The 20,373-nt window shown below is 56.3% G+C and overlaps 1 protein-coding gene across 1 annotated transcript in view; it reads right to left on the bottom strand.

Moving 5' to 3' along the window:
* Positions 1-12,834: 12,834 nt before the first annotated feature.
* LMF1 (lipase maturation factor 1) overlaps positions 12,835-20,373 on the bottom strand; it is an 88,747-nt gene continuing 81,208 nt past the window's right edge. Inside the window, exons 7-11 of the mRNA XM_040635587.1 lie at positions 14,916-15,099; positions 14,643-14,796; positions 14,303-14,486; positions 13,390-13,502; positions 12,835-13,052 (exon numbers count right to left, since the gene is read on the bottom strand). Of these exons, the coding sequence (XP_040491521.1) occupies positions 12,878-13,052; positions 13,390-13,502; positions 14,303-14,486; positions 14,643-14,796; positions 14,916-15,099 (810 nt within the window). The 3' untranslated portion in view covers positions 12,835-12,877. The remainder of the gene's footprint in view (positions 13,053-13,389; positions 13,503-14,302; positions 14,487-14,642; positions 14,797-14,915; positions 15,100-20,373) is intronic.

Below are 20,373 nucleotides of genomic sequence, written 5' to 3'. Positions count from 1 at the left end.
CTTTAATTTCATTAGAACAGCAAAGATCTTTTTTCCGAGGAAGGTCACACCGCTGGGTTCTGGGGCACAGGATGTGGGCGCGTCATTTGGAATCCAGCACTCAGCCTGCCATGGTGAGTCCCTGGCGGTGTGGGCTGCTGTCTTGCACAGTCCCAGGTGTGGGGGCATGCATGAGTGACATCGGGGCAGGGGTACATCGCTCCCTGGCCCTGATCTGAACCCATGGACCCTGAGAAGGTGGGGTGGTCAGTCCTCCATGCCTGCAAAGTGACCCACAGGTCTTTGGTTCAGAATCCAGGGCTATGGGATCATCGAGGCAGGAGAGTCATTCCACAGTCTTCTCAACTTCTGCCCCGACCTGTGCGAGGGGGTGTGGGTCCCTGCCCTGCAGGCAGGTGAGGACCACGGTGTGTGCCCTTGTGTGTCAGCCTCTCACATCTTCAGGGTCCTTCCCTTAATTTTGTGGGAGTGGCAGGGGCTGTGTATATCTCTCAGTGGTGGGGTCCCAGGAGGCTCTCAGGAAGAGACGAGGCTCAGCGCTCCCACCTTCTGTGGGGACCCGTGGGTGTCCTGGTGTCTGGGCCTGGGCTGGATGCTGTCCTGGGGGCCTGGCTTTGTCTCTAGCCAGCAGCCACAGAGCAGGTGTGGGCACTTTGTTATCTGGGATCAGAGTCCAGCCTTGTGCGGTCGACCCAGCTGGGGTACCTGCGCTCTGACAGGCAGTGGACTAGCTGTCCCTGGCCCCTGGGATGGGACACTCACTCCTCTATGTGGGGCTTGCCCCTTGCCCCCTGGGGCCGCACTCACTCTGCACCCCAGTGGAATGGCTGCTGTGTGCTGGGCTTCTTCACTCTCCTGCCTCCCTGCCAGCCTGTTCCTGGGAGACCATTCCCATTTAAACTTGTTCCTGAGAGGAGCTTCTCTGGGAACCTGAGCCACAGACCCTAGCCCCAGAAAGGTGGGTCACACTGAGTCCAGAATCCTGGCATCTTCCCGTGTTCCACATGGCTTCCCTCGTGCACTGGCAGCGCCCTTGCGCTGGGCCTTAGGGCATGGCTGGGTTGAGGGAGAGCCAATGCCAGGAAGGTGCCCTCTCAGGTGCCCTCTTCTGGTCCTGGGGACATGGGAAAGAAATACTACAGTGTGGTGTCTCTGGGCTCAGCAGGCAGAGCTGCTTGGAGGCTTCCAGGGCTGCTGACCCCCCCGGAGGCCCTCTGTGCTTTGCTGCTGTTCCCCTCGCCAGCACTCAGGGACGATAGGGGGTGTTCCCCTTGGTGACTGTATCCCGCCAGCCAAAATCCTGTGACACCAGTGAATGTGGAATGAGCCAGTGGGCTGTGTGCAGTGGCGGCCACGGGCTCCTGTCTGGGCTCCTTGCTCACAGCTGCCCTGGGCGGGGCTGGTCAGTGCAGCTGCAGATTGGGCAGGGGGCTGGTGGCCCTGCAGACAGTCACTGTCCTCCTACCACCTCCTGGCTCCTGAGAGCCCGTGGCCACCACACTGCTGGGCACCCTAAGGGGGCACAGGGATGGGTCAGCAAGATCGTGGGTGTGGTCACCAGCTGGCCGTGGTTACCCCCATCCCTGGGATGCCGTACCTTCCTTTGGAAGGGGCATTTGAACCCAGAAAAAGTCCCTCGCTCGACATTCTGAAGCTCGTGGGGAGCTTATTTCCTCCCTGTAGGAGAAAAGGGCAGCCGAAGCCTCGGGCACATGGCTCCTGCTTAGAGGCTGTCCCTGGGGGCAGATGCCCTTGGCCTGGGTGCTCCGTACAGGCTGGGCAGTGGCCACCCCCCCGTAGGCCCACAGGGTGGAAGGTCAGTCTGGGTGGTCACTTCTAGCTCTGAACTACCTAGCCATCCCCACAATTTATGAAATTGTGATATTTGCATGCACAGCCCTGTGCACTATTGCATGCTTGCGGGTGTGTTTCCAGGTACACGTTGTATGTGGTGGTGTCACATCCACAACTGTGCACGTGTGTGCGCACGGGCCCTCATCAGCGCCTTTGCCATCTCTGGGTGTTCCTTACTTTCTCTTCCTAGGGAATAGGGGTCTCTCCTCCTCAGGAAAATCCATGAAATGAGTCAGCCCACCACCCTGATCTGCACTTTCAGATCCCACCGTTGAAAACCAGAGGCTTTCTGAGAGGTTTGGCAAGAATCTGCCGCTGGTCCAGCCTGTCCTTTGTCTGTCCCCTGTGGAAACTCCAGTGCTGGGGACAATGGGGCTGCCCAGGCTCTGCCTCTAAACCTCCAAACTCACCTGCCCCCAGTGGCAGGGAAGAGACCAGGTAAAGTGAACTCTTCTGCCTCTTGCAGGTTGGCCTCACCCAGCACCCGGGGTTGGGGGTAAAAGATGGAAGCTCTCGAGTTTCAGAAAGTCAGGGGCCCTGTGGGAATCAAGGGGCGGGAACAATGTTCGGGGAGGGGTGGGTAGGTCCCCTCCCGGGCAAGTGGGTGTGCAGAGTCATACTTGGGGCATGTTTCCCCTCTGGCCAGGGCAGAGCCTGTCCTTGTGGTCTTCCGTCTGCGGAAGGGACGTGTTAAGTCAGTCTGACCATCCCAGTATCCCTTAGCCTGGACCCGCCATGAAGGAGGGTGGGTGCTGCCTGTGATCCCTCCTCTTTGTGCCAGGTGGGCAGGACTGGGCTGTGTGCAGGTCTGGAGGACCTAGTCATGCTGTCTGGGGAATTTGAGGAGGAACTCTGAGGAAGACTGACTTTCTCTAGACCTGCCCTTGGGTGGGAGTGGGGGAAGCAGGATCCCACCAGTGGGAGCGTTGGGTCTGGGACCCTCGACCTCCCCAGGTGGAGGCCCCTGGGGCCTCCCAGGGTGTCCCCCGTGAACGCCCCACTGAGGTTCCCAGGAACTCAGTGATCCAGGCATTTGTGTGTACTGAGGGTGCTATGCCCCCCTGGGTGGGCATGAAGGGTCTCAGCTGGTTCCTGGCTGGGTGCTCAGGGCTTGGAGGGGGCCCAGGACTCACAGGGGCAGGTGGGGTCAAGGGGCCAGATGGGGCTTGGGAGGGCAGTCCCCATACCACTGTTGGCCCTGCTTCCCTGCACCCCTGACCTTGGTGGGGCTGCTGTCCCAGGAGGCACCTGGCCCCTGCCCCCCAGGTTGGAAAGGAGCGGGGCTGTGAGGGGCCATCTTGGGTATGTGGGGTTCTCTCGGGTCCAGAGTCGCTGCCTCCACTGCTGTGGAGTGTGTAGGTCTCTGGGGACCGAGGGTCTGGGGTCACATGGTCTTCTCCCTGTGCCTCTGTAGTTCCTCTTACTACAAGGACAGCAGACACTGGATTCAGGGCCCACCCTCCTCCAGCATGACCTCGTCTTAGCTAATTATATCTGCAAAGACCGTTTTTCCAAAGATGGTCATGTTGTGAGGTTCTGAGTGGACATGTGTTTTGAGGGACACGATTGACCTCACTACAACTGACACTGCCCAGAGACGTACAGCGGAGGCCTCCGGGGCAGACTTTTGAGCCAAGACCCGGCTTGGGGTGGTGGCCAGCAAGGGGAGGACTCTCTGCACTGGTGGCTGTGCCGGCGTTGGGGGACAGCAGTGGGGCCCCTGGCCCCCTGGGCTGGGCGGGGGTGCTGGCTGGCTCGACCCCCAGGGCAGTGCATGAGCTCTGAACATGCTGTCCGCTTCCGTTCGACGGGGTAGTGACAGGCCATGCTGGACACGGTGCCCGGTGACAACGGACAGACAGAGGGACAGAGCCCAGGCAGCTTGCTCCGTGCCAGCCCTGCAGCTGCACGACGGCCACAATGGACTGAGGGGCATTGATGGAGACACAGTCGGCCCCTGATAACTCGCTAATGGCGCTTCATATTTTTTCATGGAGAAGAATTGTGTGTGTGTGAAGACCCAGTGGGGAGATGAAGGCCACTTGATGAACAGCCTTGAGCCCACCCCTTAAAGGAACAAGGCGTTTTCCCCCCCCCCCTCCTTTTCCATGTGGCACAGACAGCTGGCTCCTTAAATATTAATCAGGGGTTATTGAGATGCAAATGTGTGCCCACCACAGAAAGGCCTGCAGCTGCAGGGCTGGCGCCGAGTGCCCTCCACGGCCCAGGTGCAGCACCCGCCAGAGCCAGCGCAGGGAGGTGACTCGCCAGCGACCCTCCCTGAGGACAAAGGCATCGTTTGCCCCTCAACAGGAGGCATCATCTTGTCTCATTGGCTTTGCCCATCACAGCTTCCCTGGCTTGCAGCCCTAAACCAAGGTGTCCTTGCAGGTAGACGTGGGTGGGAATGGGGCGGCCTGCCAGTCTTCTCAGTGTGAATCTTTGTCAAGTTTGCACGAGTCCTCTGATCTCAAGCTGACTTTAGGTAGCTACGTTCATAGTCACAGGAGATCCAAGCCACGAGCCTGAGGCCTTGCGTGGAGAGAGGGGGCACGTGAGGCTTTCCCAGTCCTTTCGTGGGCTGGAAGGGGCCCCATGGCAGCTTAAAAAGAGGACAGAAAACCCTTCGAAAGAGTGGAAAATGGAGGGTGGAGAGGGATGGCAACAAGCCAAGGACACACAAGAGGATGGGGACGTAAGTACGTTAGGACTCACGGTGGACGCAGACATCCATTTTGCTTATACTTTCTTAGATGTGTCTGTGAAAAGACAAGCCAGCTTAGTGCTCGTTATGATAAACATATCGGAAACAAAGTAGACTCTCGTGCTTGACCATGAAAACATAGGTTTTTCTATTTAAAAGATTTCAATTGTGAATTGGAACTCATACAAAAAAGTCCACAAAACGTGTGCTCTCAAAAAACTTTACAAAGTGAGTATAGTGCAACAACCATCAGGCCAAGAGCTAGAACGCTGCCAGACCCCTCGTGGCCCCTGGTGTCCATCCCCATTACAAGCCTGGCTCTGTGTAGCCCCCAGTGGTGTTCTGCACATCTCTGAGAGTTAGTCATGCAGCCTGCGCCCCCCACTGCGTCAGGCCCCTCTTGCTCAGCAGCACACCTGTGACATTCATGCCGTCCGCCGTGTGGTTGTAGGTTGTCAATTCTCTTTGCTGGGAAGTATCCCATGAACACTCATTTGTCCGTTTTACTCTTGGCGGTGACGTGTTGGCAGTTTTGTCTCTTACGAACAGTGCTGCTGTGACCCTTAGAGTAGACCTCCTCGAGGGTGCCTATCCGTGTCCGTGGTGTACACACTGAGGGAGGGAGCTGCTGGGTCCGAAATGCATTTCGATTGCTCTGTGCCTTCGTCAACACGTGGCATTGCCAGTATTCTGTATTTTAGCCTGGTGTAGGGGATATTTCAGGGTTTCTTTGTCATCTTTTGTTTTCAAAATCAACTTGATCGAGGTGCAAGTGGTAGCGTGCAGATGCTGGCTTACACTACCCTGTATCTCTTCTCAGCTCTGAGCTGAGTGATGACATGTTGGTCGCTTGAAATCAGATGCAGTGGGAGTATTTAGATCGTGGAAGTTAAAAACCCTGTAAATCAGAGCTTTGGAGAGCTGGTTGCAATTTACATTAAATGCATCTACTTAAGTGTACAGCTTGATGGTTTTTGACAAATGTGTATACCGTGTTACCTACCATGCAACTGAGATGTAGTGTTTCCGGCCCCCCAAATACTCCCTGTTCTACTTCCCAGTCAACCCCTCCCCAAGATGGCCCCAGGTAACCACTGACCTATTTTCTGTCACTGCAGTTGAGACTTTTTCCTCCTTAGAGTTCTGTATAAATGGAATCATTTTGGTGTATATTCTCTTGTCTCTGGATTCGTTATCAGCTCAGCATGTTTCTGAGGTTCAGATGTGTTATGTGTATCAATAATTCCGATTTATTGCTGGTGATGCAACACAATGGATTCATCCACTCTTCTGCTGGTGGACCCTTGGGCTATTGCCTGGTTTTTGGCTAGTCTGAATAAATGTGCTAAAAGCATTGTTCACAGGTCTGTTTTCTCATTTCTCTTGGTAGATACTTAGAATGGCTGGGTCGTATGGTAGAAGATGTTTAGTGTTTTCGGAAATGCCAGATTTTTCTGGAGCAATTGCACCGTTTTATATTCTGACCAGCAGTGTATGAGTGTTTGCATAGGATATTTCTCCATTAAATGTTGGATAGAACACACCAGTCACCTCAGCCGGAAATCTTCTTTGTGAGGTTTTAATTCATGAATTCAGTTCCTTTCATTATTATGGGACTGCTTGGGTTTTCTCTTTTTTTCATAAGTCAGTTTTAGTAACTTAGATCTTTCATGGAATTGTTTTCATTTCATCTAGTATTCCAAGTCCATTAGGATAAAGTTGATAATATTCTCTTATTTTCCTCTCAGTGTCTGTAGGACCTGTAGTGATGACTCTGCCTTCATTCTTGATATTGATAATCTGTATTTTCTGTCCTTTTCCCTTGATCGCTGTAGCTAGAAGTTTATTCCTTTCACCAGCATTTTCAAAGAACCAGATTGGGTTTCATTGGTTTTGTTCTCAAATGTTTTGGCCCTGAAAGGGTTCTGGTTTTATGCAAAGGCCTTTTTGGGAGTCCCCATGTCATGAGGACAAGGTGCCTCTTCCCTACAGCCTGCTGCCCACCCAGCCAGGTCAGTCCCAGTGGAGCAAGGTGGCCACATATCTTGGAGAGATGGGGCAGAACCCCATTTATGCTAGGTGTTGAGCTGATTCCAGGTAAGGGCAGGGCACGCAGCCTTGGCAGAAAGCCATCTAGATGGCAGAAGGTTTATGCATCATGTAACCATGGTTCCCTTTATTTATTCAAATTTTCCATGACCATTTGGTAGCTGCATACCTGTAAGAGAGAGTCTATATGTTGGCTCTGGACACCCACTTTCTATCCCACTGGCTAAGCACCACCTTATGTATTGGCCTTAAGAGAATCTAGCCCTAAGCACTTAACACAAAAGGGATCAGTACTGTATGTGTTTGGCTCCCCCTGCATTCCCACTAGATCTTGGCAGTGTGAGGTCTCCTGGCCTCTGAGACAGGGAAGTTGGGGTCTTGAGACATTTAGGAGGTTTTTCTTGGTTTTATTTTTAAAAATGGAGGTTAAACTGACATTATCACAAAATTAATGGTTTTAAAGGGAACAGTTGGTGGCAGTTAGTGTATCACAATTTCTGTAAACACCATCTCTATCTAGTTCTAAACTGTTTCATCCCCTCAGAAGGAACCCCTCTACCCGTTATTCTGTCACTCTTCATTCTCCCCTCACCCTAGCCTCTAGCAATCACTAATCTTTCCGTCTCTGCAGACTTACCTGTTATAGATATTTCATATAAATAGAACCATATAATAGGTGATCTTTTATGTCTGGCTTATTTTACTGAGCGTTATACTTTCAAGGTTTATCCATATTTTAGCAGGTGTCAACATTTTATTCCTTTTTACTCCTGCAGACTGTTCCATTTTATGGAGAGATCACATTTAGTGTATGTAGTCCTCTGTTGGTGGACATTTGGGTTGTTTTCACCTTTTGGCCGCTGTGAATTGTGCCTCCATGAACATTCATGCACAAGTGTCTGTTTGAGTCCCTGTTTTTAATTCTTTTGGATACGTATACCGAGAAGTGGAATTGCTGGATCTTGTGGTTGTTCATCCACGTCTAACTTTCTGAGGAGCTGCCAGACTGTTTCCACAGCGGCTGCACCATTTACACTCTCACCTGCAGTGTACACAGTTCCCGGTTTAACCACGTCCTCGCGATGCTTGTGATTGTTGATTAAAACCATCACAGCCAAGTGGACGCAAAGTAGTGCCTCAGTGTGGTTTTCACGTGCGTCTGGTAGTGACTAAAGATGTCGAGCATCTTCTCATGTGCTGTTTGGCCACTTGTGTGTCTTTGGAGAAATGGCTGATCAAGTCCTTTTGAATTGGGGTTTGTCTTTTTTGTTGCTCGGCTGTACGAGTTCTCTATATATCCTGGATACTGGACTCGTATATAACTTGCAGGTATTTTCTCCTGCTCTATGGGTTGTCTTTTCACTTTCCTGATAATGTCCTTAGATGCACAAAAGTTTTAAATTTTGATGTTGTCCAATCTATCTGGTTTTCCTTTTGTTGCTCCTGCTGTTGGTGTCCTGAGAATCCATTGTTAAATCCATGTTTTCTTCTGGGACTTTTGATAGTTTCAGCTCTTTCATTCATTCTAATTTTTGAATACAGTGTGAGGTGAGGACCCAGTGTTGGCATCCTGGTCAGATATCATTTGACCATATGTGTGAGGGTTTATTAGGTTTCCATTTTATTCCTTTCCATGTGTTTGTTGTTATGCCAGGACCACACTGTTTTGATGACCATAGCTTTGTAGTAAGTTTTTAAATCAGGACATATGAATTCTCCAACTTCTTTTTAAAGATTGTTTTTGTTATTTGGGGCCGTCTGCAGTTCCGTGTGAATTTGAGTGTTGTCTTTTCCATTTCTACAAAAAAAGGCCGTTGAAATTTCGATAGAGATTTCATTGCATTTGTAGATTGCTTTGGGTAGTACTGTCATCTTAACACTGTTGTCACGAGTTTACAGCTGTGGGTGGCTTTCCACTGATTTGAAGGTTGTCTTTAGAATTTTTTCGGCGGTGTTACACAGTTTTCAGTGTACAGGTCTCTCGCCTCCTTGGTTAAGTTTTTTGGTAGGTTTTTTTTTTTTTTTTGGTTGGATGCAATTAATGAAATTGTTCCCTTAGTTTCTTTTTTAGACTGCTAATTGCTGGTGTACAGAAGCACACCTGATTTTTTTGGTGTTGATTCTGTACCTGCAACTCTGCTGAGTTAGTTTATTAGCTCTAGAGGGTGTTTTTCTTTTGGTGGATCCCATCATCTGTGAATAGAGGTGGTTGTACTTCTTTTTAAAGTGGTTTTTTTTTTTTTTTTTTTGACTGATTGCTCTGGCTGGGATTTCAGTGTGGTGCTGAGTGGCATCAATGACAGTTGGCATCTGGTCTTAGTTTGGATCTTCGGGGAAAGCTTTCACCCTTCCACTCTTGGCTCTGGGTTTTTGCTAACTAGCTTTTATTATGTTGAGGAAGTTTCCCCAGTGGCTTTCCTCATGGAAGGGTGTTGGATTTTGTCAAATGCTTTTCGGGCATCAGTTGAGAGGACTGTGTGCTGTCGCCACCACCCCCCATTCTGCTGGTGTGGTGCACTGCAGTGATTGATTTTCTTAAGCACTGCCGCTTGGTCATGCCATCTAATCCTCTTATCATGCTGTTCTGCTAGTATTGTGTTGAGGATTTTTGCTTACGGATGCAAAAATCATAAGGGGTAGTGGTGTCTTTGGCTTTGTCATCAATGTAAAACTGGTCTCATGAGATGAATTAGTAAGTGTTCCCTTTTCTAATTTTTTGGAAGAGTTTGGGAAGGACTGGTGTTCTATTAAATTCTTGGTAGAATTCAGCAGTGAAGCTGTCTTGTTCAGTATTTTTCTTTATTGGGAGGTTTTTGAGTACGTGTAGTCTCTTGTTATAGATCTTTTACAACTTTTGTTCCTTCCTGAGTCACTTTTGGTGGTTCATTTCACTGATGTGATCTAATTTTTCTGCGTACTGTTGCTCATAGCACTCTTGTAATCCTTTTTATTTCCGTAAGGTCGGTAGTAATGCCTCTGCTTTACTTTGATTTTAGTTACGTGCATCTTCTTTCTCTGTCACCTAAGCTAAAGGCTTGTCAATTTCATTGATTACTTTAGGGGTTTTAAAGGTCTTTTTGCTGATATGTGAGTTCTACTTTACTCCCTGGGTTTGAAACTGCATCCCGAGGAGGAAGGTATCTTTATACTGTGTGGATACAGGGCAGAGAGGTCACCGTGGGGAATGGACCCAGGGGACCTTCTTGGCAGAGGGAGGCAAACAGCTGCCTCAGGACTGTTCCCAGACTCCTTCCCAGGAGCCTGTTCACTTCTAAAAGGGATGTCAATCCTAAGGGTGCTTGGGGTGGCAAATGTATGTGATAAAAGTGAAGGTAAAAGCCCCAAATCCATTCGTCTGGAAATTAAAATCCCCACCTCTATTTTTTTTGACGAGGTAACCGGGAAATCAACATTTCTAGGATTCAGAGAAGGCTCATAGTGTCCAGCACAGCTTGCAGGTGCAGCTGGGGGTCTTTAGCCGCATTTCCTGGAGATCAGAAGGCGGAATAGAAAGAAATGGAAGTTTTCAGCCCAAGATGGCAAAGAGCGAACATCTGGACCATGGAGGAAGGAAACAGGAAAGCTGACGGGAAAACCCAGTGTTGGGGCTTTGAGACTGACAAGGAGATAAGAAAGGAAAGCCCAAATAAGCATCAGGAATGGAGAAGGGCCATCACCCCAGAGAGGGGGAGTTCCTGAAGTTACAGGGACATGCGGTGAACAGCGTTGAGTCATGGCAGAAGAAACCGAGTCGAACAGTTAGGAGTACTAACGGCTTGGGTTCCCCAGGCCCCACCTGGGCCAGTTTCAGAAATCCGCGACATTCTCGGATTCATCACCGTGCCCATCCTCCTGCAGAGCCTCTGGGCCCTGAGGCGTGCGGACCCCGTGCAGCCAGCCCCCGACGGCCTGGGACCGTGCAGCATAGGGCCGTCCCAGTGCAGATCCAGGAGCCCCAGGGGGAGAGGGGGCCGCACCAGGAACTTGATGCCCCTGTAGGTCTCTGCTCTGAGTGGGGACCCTCTCAGCAAATGAGCAGACTCCCACGCCCCACAGTTGGGTGAAGGCTTGTGTACACCCTGCCTAACACGTGGCGTGGGCTGCTGTACCTGGCCCCTCGAACAGCCGCTGGATCGAGAGGGCTTGGTCCCCAGGGTTAGGCCCCGCCCTTGAACCTTGGTGCCCCCCCCTTAGGTCTTGGAAGGTGAGGGCGGCGTCTCTGGCATGTTGATCTACGCCTGACCCCTGGCTTCTGCCGCGTCTGTTTCTTACCAGCTGGGAGGAAAGAGTGCACTAGGTCCACCTGGACACAGCTGTCCCGTGGCCCCTCACACCTGGGTGGCTGGGGAAGGGTGGACTCACATCCTGTGTCCCTGAGCCCCCGGCTCCTGAGGTTTCTCTGTGTTGACCAAGAAACAGCAGATTCCAAGAGAGGGCAGCGTCGGGCAGAGCAGATGCAAACGGTCTGGGCCTTTTTCTTTCACGAGGCGCACGCTTAATCTAGGCCTGTACTGGGGCCTCTTGCCACTCGGGGGCCAGGCCAAGCCCCCACCGGCCTGGTGTGTGGCCACGAGCAGCTCGGGCCCTGCAGGGGTGTGAGCTGTGTGGGTGTCGGTGCAGGAGCTGCCAGCGCAGAGGCCCTGTGTCCTGGTAGGCCTGTGGGGTGACCTGCTGACCCCAGGCTTGTGCTCAGTGAGGTGGGGGAGCCACGGGAGGGTTTTGAGTGGAGGAGGGATGCGGTCTGTCCAGAGGCTGTGGGCCTCAGGATACGCTCTGTCTGCTGACTCCTGGATGGAGGCCGGGGGGCCCTTAGCCTCTGGAAGGGTGGAGGCTGGGGGAGGAGGTCTGATGGGGTCTCTCCTGTCAGAGGCCCCAGTGCCTGGACCTGGAGTCCCTGCAGTGTCCCCCAAGGTGAGCAGATGTTTGTCTTGTCCCAGGACGGGTATGCCCCCAGGCCTAAGCATTGTCTCTTAGGGGGTCCTGGGAGACTGGGGGTGGGGAGCAGAGCTGGACTGAGGCCCGGAGAGGAGCCCCCAGGTAGGAATTCTCAGTCCCTGGGTGGCAGTGAGCCCAGAGTGCAGCAAGAAGGGCTGGCAGGGTGGCCACCAAGCCAAGCTGTAAGCTCCTTCGGCCCCCTGCCCACTCTGGTGCCCCCACCCAGCGGCACAGCTCCCGGGACAGCCCCCCAGGAAGGGCTGCCCAGGCCATGGCAGGCTGGTGGTCAGCTCCATGCGGCTGCCGCGGGCAGACTTGCTGGCTCCAGGCTCCTCATCTGAGGCCGCGTCTGTTCTGAGACAGACACAGGGAGCCTGTTTTCCTGCGAGCAGGAACACGGCCTCTCTGTTGGCACCTGGACTGGCTGGCCCCCCAGGCGGGCTGTCGGGGGCGGGTGTTCCACACAGACCACACTTGTGCCCACCTCGGCCGGGCCTCCTGCCTGAACCACCTCGTTCCCGCCGGGACCCTCCCTGGTGCAGCCAGGCCCTCTGGACTGTTGGGGGGGGAAGGGAGGAAGGGGTGGGTGGCGGCTCCTGCTAGGCTGCGGAAGAGGGGAGGGCTGCCTGGTGACCGGGGCAGGGGGCTGTGCCACCCAGTGCTTGGCTGGGGGTGCAGCAAGAATACCACCCCTCGGGTGGGGGTTCTGTTTGCTCACAGCTAACATCAGGCAGTAAAGATTTGGGGCCACACCCCACTTCAAATGGCAGAGGGCCCCAGAAGGACTGCCAAGCAAAGAATAATCTAGACAGAACTGCTGCTGTGGGCACTCCCAGGGCCCGGGCCAGGGCTGACGGCTCTCATGTCCCCAGCTGAGCCCCCTCTGCAGGTCAGGGAGTAGGGGGACGAGGAACAAAGGGTTTCTGTCCATGCCTCTGGATGCTGGACCTTGAGGAGGCACGAAGGTTCTGAGAAGGGGGTGGGGAGGACCGGGAGCCTTGGCTTCTCCCTTTCCCAGGCCTATCCTGGACATGGGGGGACAGCCACGGGGGGCTAAGAGCACAGGCAGGGAGCGGCAGCTTCCTTGTGGCCACACCAGATGTGTGATGGGGTTCAGCTGCCCGGGCGTAAGGGCCTACCTGGGTGCTGGTGGACACAGCGGGGCCAGGGTCAGGTGCTTTATGTATGAAAGGAGGGGACACGCTGGCTCAGGGACCCTCTCCTCTCTGAGCCGGCTTTCCAGGTCTGGGAGCAGGGCAGCGGTGCTGGGCACATGAGACTTCACTCAAATAGCCAGGCCTTCCAGCTTTATTCCTCCGCGCACTGGGGCCACTTCTACTCTAGTTCCGGGTACGGCCACTCCCGTGACCGGAAGTAGTCCTTTAGGTCTCGGAGGCTGAGCGGGGGGAAGTAGGGGCCGATCCTCTTGCGGACCCACCACTTGCCCGCGGCAGCATGCTGGCCCCCAGGGCGGCTGAACTTGTACCTGTAGTGCTCTCCCCGGACCCACCTGCAAGGGAGACCCCACGTCGGGTGGCCTGTCCCTCTGCCTGCTGAGGTGCCGCTCCCCAGAGGAGGACGCTGCCAGGCCCTGCCACGGGGACCGTGGGGGCCCAGGTGACGTCTGGAAAAGGGCCACTCAGCTCCGGAACCCATTGGCACTAAAAGGGTCGCCCCCACCCCTTAAGCAGGCCAGGAGTACGCAAGAAAGGGGCTGGCCCAGAGCCTGGGGATCTTTGCACCCAGGCACGTTTCCTGTGGTTCTGAGCATGGCTGAGGGTGCATCTGTAGGAGAAGCCCTGAGAGGCTGCACTGGATGGGGGTCCCGTCCAGGAGGGGAGTCCTACCTGGGAGGTGCCCTGTCCTTGAAAGGGTTGAGGGCCAGTAGGGACAGAGCCGTGGCGTCGTTGGCCAGGAGCTTGCCTGCCAGGTGGATGATCCACTCGTTGTGCTCGTAGGTCTGGGTGTGAGAAAGGGAGAGGGTGCTGGCTCCAGGCACAGAGCCAGGGATGCAGGGAGCCCTCAGGATGAGGCCGCCCAGCTGTGGCCCCGGGGCCCTCAACTCCCTGCCTGGTCACCCTCAGATGGGGTGGGGGGGGGGTTAGCCTCTCCTGGATGGTGGGCGCACACTTGCTCCCTGCTTGGGCCTGTTGGGCAGGTGTCTGTCGATGGTTCCTCTGCGGGGTGGGCTCCACAGCACCGTCCTGTTCTTGGGGGGAGCAGGTGCTGGCCTCTCAGTGTTGTCAGCTGCTAGCCCTGGGGTCTCACGTTGAGTGACGGTCTTCACAGACAGATGGGACAGGGACATCCCTGCCAAGCCTGTCTTGTCATCTCTGGTGGAAGGGCTCAGAGGAGCTGGTGGGGACAACCTTGGCCCTCTGTACCCACAGACCTTTGCGCAAGGGTGTCTGGGCAATGTGGAGACACCCCGGTGGGGGGGGGGGGCGCTCACTGCTCTCCAGACGCAGAGGCGGAGCCTGTGCGCTCAAAACCACCAAGGGAAAGACCCGGGAGGAGGATGTGGCCCAGGGGGGTTGGGATTCTGCCCTGGGTGCCACGCACTGCACCCGGCCTGCTGTCCTGGGGTGCGGCGCCGGAGGGGCGAAGATGCCTCCTGTCCCGCGTCCACGAGGCCGGGGAAGGGGGGTGTCGCATGAGGCAGTGACCTCACCCCCACCAGCCACACTTTGGGCGTCCCCACTGAGGTGGCCACAGCCTTGGGAACACACCCGGGAGGGGAGGGGCAGGAGAGGCCCTTACCTGGAAGGCCGCGAACCACATCAGCCAGTCCAGGCGGTGGTGGTAGGGGGAGATGAGGCATGGCCGCCGCCCTGGGTCACCCGGCTTGCACTTGAATTCATAGTCCTCCCACACGGCATCTGGCGAGCTGGCGTTGGGGCTGGCTGTGCCCTGCAGGATGACCTCTGTGCGCTCCTTGGTGATGCTGTGGGGAGACCGGGGCAGGGGGCTCTAGGCACACGAAGGTGGCCGCTGTGCCTCTGCACCCTAGCTTCCTTTCCGAGTGGACCAGGGTGAGGGGCTGTCCCCCTGGGTCCCAGGTGCACAGAATGGACAGGGCAAGGGGCGGCTGTACCCATACCTTCCGAAGGCTCCGTATGTGTTGACGATCCTGAGCGGGTTGAAGGAGGTGTTCATGACCTGCGTGGGACTCAGCAGGTTGATGACCACAGGGACACTGAGCCAGGCCACCAGGACGCCCAGTGCCACGTGCACTGCCCGCCGCACCATGCAGCCTGGTAGGGGGCAGACGGGGGCAGTGGGGTGAGCTCTGCTCTTGGGCCAAGACCCTCGCCAGCCCCTTACTCCCAAGCCGCGACTCCGAGGCTGATGTGGAAACTCACTGTCCACTTACCGCATCTCAGGGTGGGCTGGGCCCCTCGGGCGGTCTCCTCCTGCAGCTTCAGGACTCGGTCCTTAAGGCCACCAGGCCCGGAGGGAAACAAGAACCCCAGAGTGGCGTCGTCGAAGCAGGCCATGCTGGGCACCATGGTCAGCCAGTTGAGGAAGCTCAGGTTCCCGCTGATGATGAGGACCACCTGGAGGGGACGGAGCTCGCTGAGGCCCACACCCGGACGGACTCTGCACGGGATGTGGCGGCTGTAGCGCTGGCGTAGGGGGAGTGACACCTGGAGGGCCGGCCCTCTAAGAAGCGCACACGGTGCCTGTGCCGATTCTTGAGGTGCCCGAGGGCTGGGCCCCTGTCCCTCCACAGGCTGCGTGCCTGACTCTCCGCAGACTGGCCCCGCGCGCGTCCACGCCTCAGCTGATCTCGCAGGCGGGTTCTTGCTAGAGCCCTGAGCGGGACCGAGCCTGCGGACACCTCAGTTCCGGCCTCTCAGGCTGCCCGATTCCTCCCCGCAGAACTGGGAGCTAGCTGCTTTGTGCGATTTGATCCTGTAGTTGGTGTTTGGGGACTGTCAACAGGTACAGGTCTGGGGCAGCCCCAGGCACCTGTGCCCGTCATGTGGGAGGTGGACGAGGCGCTTGCCTGCCCACTGGAAGTTAGGGGTCGGGGGCACCTGTCTGGCTGCCCTGCCCTCCACATCCAGCAGCCCCCCAGACACATCCACAGTGGCCATGCATGAGGCCGACCTGGGCGTCTGCTGGGATAGGCGTGGCTGACCTCCCCTTAGGTGCGGCTTCGTGGAGCCAACCTCCTGCATTTTCTAGGCACCGTAAGACAGGGCTGGCCACTGTCCCTCCTCAGAGGCCTCGAGCAGCCCCGGCTGGTTCAGCTGCAGGGTCTGGGGTGACACACGGTCCAGGAAGCCCAAATGGGCCTGCCCTGTGTCCAAGTCGTGCTGGGCTTGTCTACGGACGAGCCGGATGGTGACAGTTTTCCCATAAGGTTCACCCCTAGAAACGACTCAGCATCTTGGTCTTAAGAACGAAGGTCACAAAGAAGTCTCCAGGTGGATGGAGTGCCAACAACCTGGGGGTTTCCTGCACCCCCAGCCCGTTTTCCAGCGAGCTGCTGGCTGTCAGAGGGCTGCAGCCTGGAGCCACCTTTCAGAACTTCTGGAAGGTTCCTTCTAGCAGCTGCACATTTTTGTAAATTGTTTTAGTGACTTAAAAATAACATCTCTGGCCTGGTTATGACTCTGTCATTGGGCCCTGGAGGGTGAGGACGCTCCTGCTGCGCCCCTGCCCTGCCCACCCACACCAGGCCCTCCGAGACCGCAGGCGGCACGGCCCAGAGCCCACATGCACCCAAGGGGGAGGCTTCTGTGAGGGAGGTCTCCAAGGAGGCCCCAACGCCCTGGGGAGGCAGCTTCCCCACGCATGAACAGGTGCCCCCAGAGCAGCATGGGCTCGGGAACCGTCAGGCACAGGCGGCGAGGAAGCAGCAGGAACCATGCATTCTGGCAAATCTGCATTCTTACTTTTTAAGTCAGTTTCATTGAAATACATGAAAAAGGCACCCACCTTACGCGTATGGTTCAATGGCTTTTAACAGATGCTGACTCTCCTGTAAATCACGATAAATTCCAGAAGGTTCCACCTCACGGTCCCCTGGTGCCTGCATTGTTAGTCCCCAACCCCCACCCTATGACCTGTGAACTGACCTCTGCCGCCTGTCACTCTGCCTGTTCCTGAACTTGGTGGGCACAAAACTCCGGCCTCCACTGTCTCCCGGCTCGGGGTCCCGAGACCCACCCAGTGGTGCGCGAGCTGTGGAGCTTGGCGTGCTGCCCCGCATCTGGGACGGATCGCAGCTTGCGGGGGCGTCCGGCGCGCCTGCTGGACTGGGCGTGGCCTGTCAGAGGTGCGTATGGTGCCGTCCTCTCACGCCAGGTGCTTCCCCGACAGTATCTTTAGAAGGGGAGACGTCTGCTTTCCATGAAGTTCCGAGTTACCAGTTTCTGAAATCTTCACAACTAGTGCTGTGCTGTGTGTCCCGAGGACCGCTGTTTACTCCGGGGCTACGGCGATACAGACGTCAAAGGTCGCAGGTCTGGCTGTGGTGGGGCTGCTGGCAGCCGGCCCTCTGCTCCTGCCCAGGAACTGACCCTGGGCAAGTCCCGCGGAGGGAGGAGGCAGCCCCAGGACGGGGCAGGAGCTGAAGCAGTGGCAGTGTTCACGAGCTGCCGCACGCAAGGAGAAGCCAAGATGCGAGTGGGACCCGGTGAGCCGGGCAGCGGCCAGACAGACCTGCTTCCGGAGGGACTTTGAGAAAAAGATGAAACCGGACCACCACAAAATCGCCCCTGAGGCGAGAGGAGAAAAGCCGAGTTCGTCCACACACGTGACCAAACGGATTATTCCTGCAGCAGGTGTGACCTTCACAAGCCCACGGCCGTTTGCCAAGCAGGGCAGGCCGTCTCCTCGCGCAGGTGACTGGACAGGTGTGGCGACGCGGCCTCGCTGTGGGATGCCCAGCGTGGGGTGTCGAGGTCAGACCTCCCGGCACCCGGGCTCTACTCCCCAGACGGCCCATAGACGCCGGGAGCCGGTCTGCCTCCGCTCTCCTTTGCTGCTGCCCAGCCCCTTAATTCCTGAATTTTCATTACAGCCGGGTCCTGATCCTGGGGATCGGGGAGGAATGTGAGGTCACAGACGCCAACCTAATGAGGGTCTGGCAGGAGGAACCGTGCTTTTGATGGGTCATGTCAGTTTTATGGATTACGACGGCATTTTATGAGGTGTGATGTGAGATGTGTGGATTCATGGCTCTCCCAGGATTAATTTGGAAAACTAGTGTTCTTGGTTGTGAGCCCCCAAATAATGATTTCTCATTCTTCACTGTCTGCACGTTAACAGCCCCTGGGCCGCAGTCTCTCTCACAGGCGGGGCCCTGGGCTGTGGTCCCAGCTGGCGGGCTGCTCTGGGCATGTGGGGCTCCTCCCCGGAGTTGGCCGCGAGCCGCATCCCTGTGCCTCCTCCCCAGGGGGGCCTGGCCTCCCAGCACTGGCCTCCCCAGGCCAGCGGTACTCTGACACTCTGCTCAGCTCCCCAGCTTCTCCCAGCTGCGTCAGCAAGTGACCGGAGGGGCAAGTGTCCCTGAAGCTCGGCTGTGCCTCCTCCTCTCAGGAGTCTTGGCCGTCTGGCAGCTCTCTGCACCTTCTGACGAAAGTTTGCACGATTTACGTGGGGTCGATTGGTGGTCTGCTCCATCTGGACCCCTTTCAAGACACTGAGGGGCTGGCGGTCTTGGTGCAGCTCTCTGGGGCTGTGGGGGTACAGCGGCAGAAGCTCCCTCCACTGCTCTGTACGGCCCGATTACAACTGGGACATTGAGCCTGCCTCCTTTCCCGACAGCCCACAGTGGGGTGCGTTCCCAAATTCCATTCTCTTATGCTGGGTGGGGCGCCGGGCATGTGGGGAACCCTCATATCTGCCCCTCAGAGCCCCTCGCACTGCTGGCCACCAGCACCCACGTCTAGCCACGAAGGGTCCATCTGGGCAAACCCTCACTCCGACCCCGTACTGCCCGGAGACACGGCCACTGTCACCACTGAAGACCCAGCAGCAGCGCAGCCCGGGGCCAACCTCTCAAGGCGCAACGGGTCCAGCCTGCACACATACCGAGACACGGGCTCACCCCTGGCCCCTCGCGGCCTTGCTGAGACCCCAGAGAAACCCAGGCCCAAAGTCACTCACCGGAAAGGACACTCACCGGCAGAGAACACTCATTCTCCGCGCCCTGTGTGTCAGGGAGCACAGTCCTAAAAGTACCAGGCGAAAAGCAGATGGGAATTGCTGAAACCTGAACTGAAATCTGAAGATGGGTTTGAGAAACCCTTGAGGGAGGACAGACAGACTTAGCAGCGCCAGGGGCTTCCTGATAGACCTTCAAGAAGCTCCCCAAGGGGGTCCAGGACACCCCAGTGGAGTGACGTGCAGGCTCACAGGGCTCTGGCGGTCTCTCGTGTCCCAGGATGAATTAGAAGGTAAGATCACGTAAGCATTTAGACTGGGGAAACACGGGGAAAGTGGTCCGTGGATTGCCACGCCTCCAGTCTGAGAGTGGAGGGCATGGCACATGTGGCATTTTTGCCACGTTCTGGGGTGGCCCAGATGCGGGGTCGCCCACTCACCTCTTTGAAACAGTCCAGCTGGGCGAGCAGGGCGGTCATGTGGTTCTGCACAGCAGGTACCATCTGGAGGGGGACAGGGCACAGCCACGGGGTCTGTCTGGCTCCTCTGAGAACTGAGCAGAACCACGTGCCCGCTGCCCGCCCACGCGCCGGGCCTCCCCGAATTCCGTCTGCGAACACCCAACAGTGAGGACGGGGACAGAGGAGAGCCCCAGAGACCCTGTCCAAGGTGCCTCTCTGTCTCCTCCAGCAGCTCCATCCTGTCGGCTTCCCTGGAATAATCCGAGGACACGCTTGGGCACACCCTTCCTTCCTGTTCCCCTGAGGAGAGCCCAGCAGGGATGACCTTGGGAGTTTCTCAAGACTCAGGCAGAGCCATCGGTAGCTGGCGTGCCAAATCTGACACTGCCCCTTCATCCCTGAAAAGTGGGGCCAGCCTCTGCGGCCCGAGGCCATGATCATCCTGCCTCAATACTCAGTGGTTCCAGGAACACTCCGACTTTGCATCCAGGGCAACTGGCTTCTCAAGGCTCGAGGGCCTGGAAGGAGGGAACAGTGCTGTAGCTGGACGGGAGACAGAGCAGGCGAAGCTTGACCCTGGGCGGCCACACAGACCCACACCAGCCTCTGCTCTCCCTAGGGGCAATTAGTGGACCTTGGCCCAGGGAAGGAACCCTCAGAGGGCAGACCTGACGCTGGGGGGGGTCGAGGTGGCTGGCTGGAACTGTGCCGGAAAAGAAGGGCATAGACCAGTAGTTGCAGGGATGGCCTGGGTGCCCTCAAGTCTGCCAGCCACAGAGTCCCAGGCACGTGGAAGGAGGCGGGTGGAGACCCAGGGGAAAGCCAGGCACACAGCAGAGACCCCACGAGGCCCAGGCCCGAGGGAGGCTAGACCAGCCCTGCCTCTAAGGCTAGTTCAGACCCGCCCGGTGCGACGAGACTCGTGAGTAGGGAGCTGCTCGGCAGGAAAGAATTCAGCACCGAGAAGCACACAGCGTCCACACCCTCACCAACAGCCCACGGTGGCCGGCGTCCCGTCAGGATCTGCAGAAGTGCGAGCCACAGCTGGGAGGGAAAAAGGGTCACGAGAACAGAATCAGAGGCAGGAGAAAATCGGGAACTAGTAGATAAGGACGTCAAAACCGCTACTGTGAATAAAGGGATTTACAAGACGACACGGTTGCAAACGAGAGAAATATGAAAACTACGAAAACCACATGACTTTAAGAGGAAACGGAGCAGCTACGGCACAGACTTCGGACTGGTGGACAC

The sequence above is a fragment of the Ursus maritimus genome, unplaced genomic scaffold (assembly GCF_017311325.1).
Source record: "Ursus maritimus isolate PB19 unplaced genomic scaffold, ASM1731132v1 scaffold_2, whole genome shotgun sequence".
Lineage (NCBI taxonomy): Eukaryota > Metazoa > Chordata > Mammalia > Carnivora > Ursidae > Ursus > Ursus maritimus.
Note: the sequence above shows the minus strand (reverse complement) of the source record. Positions and strands in the feature narration are given on the sequence as shown.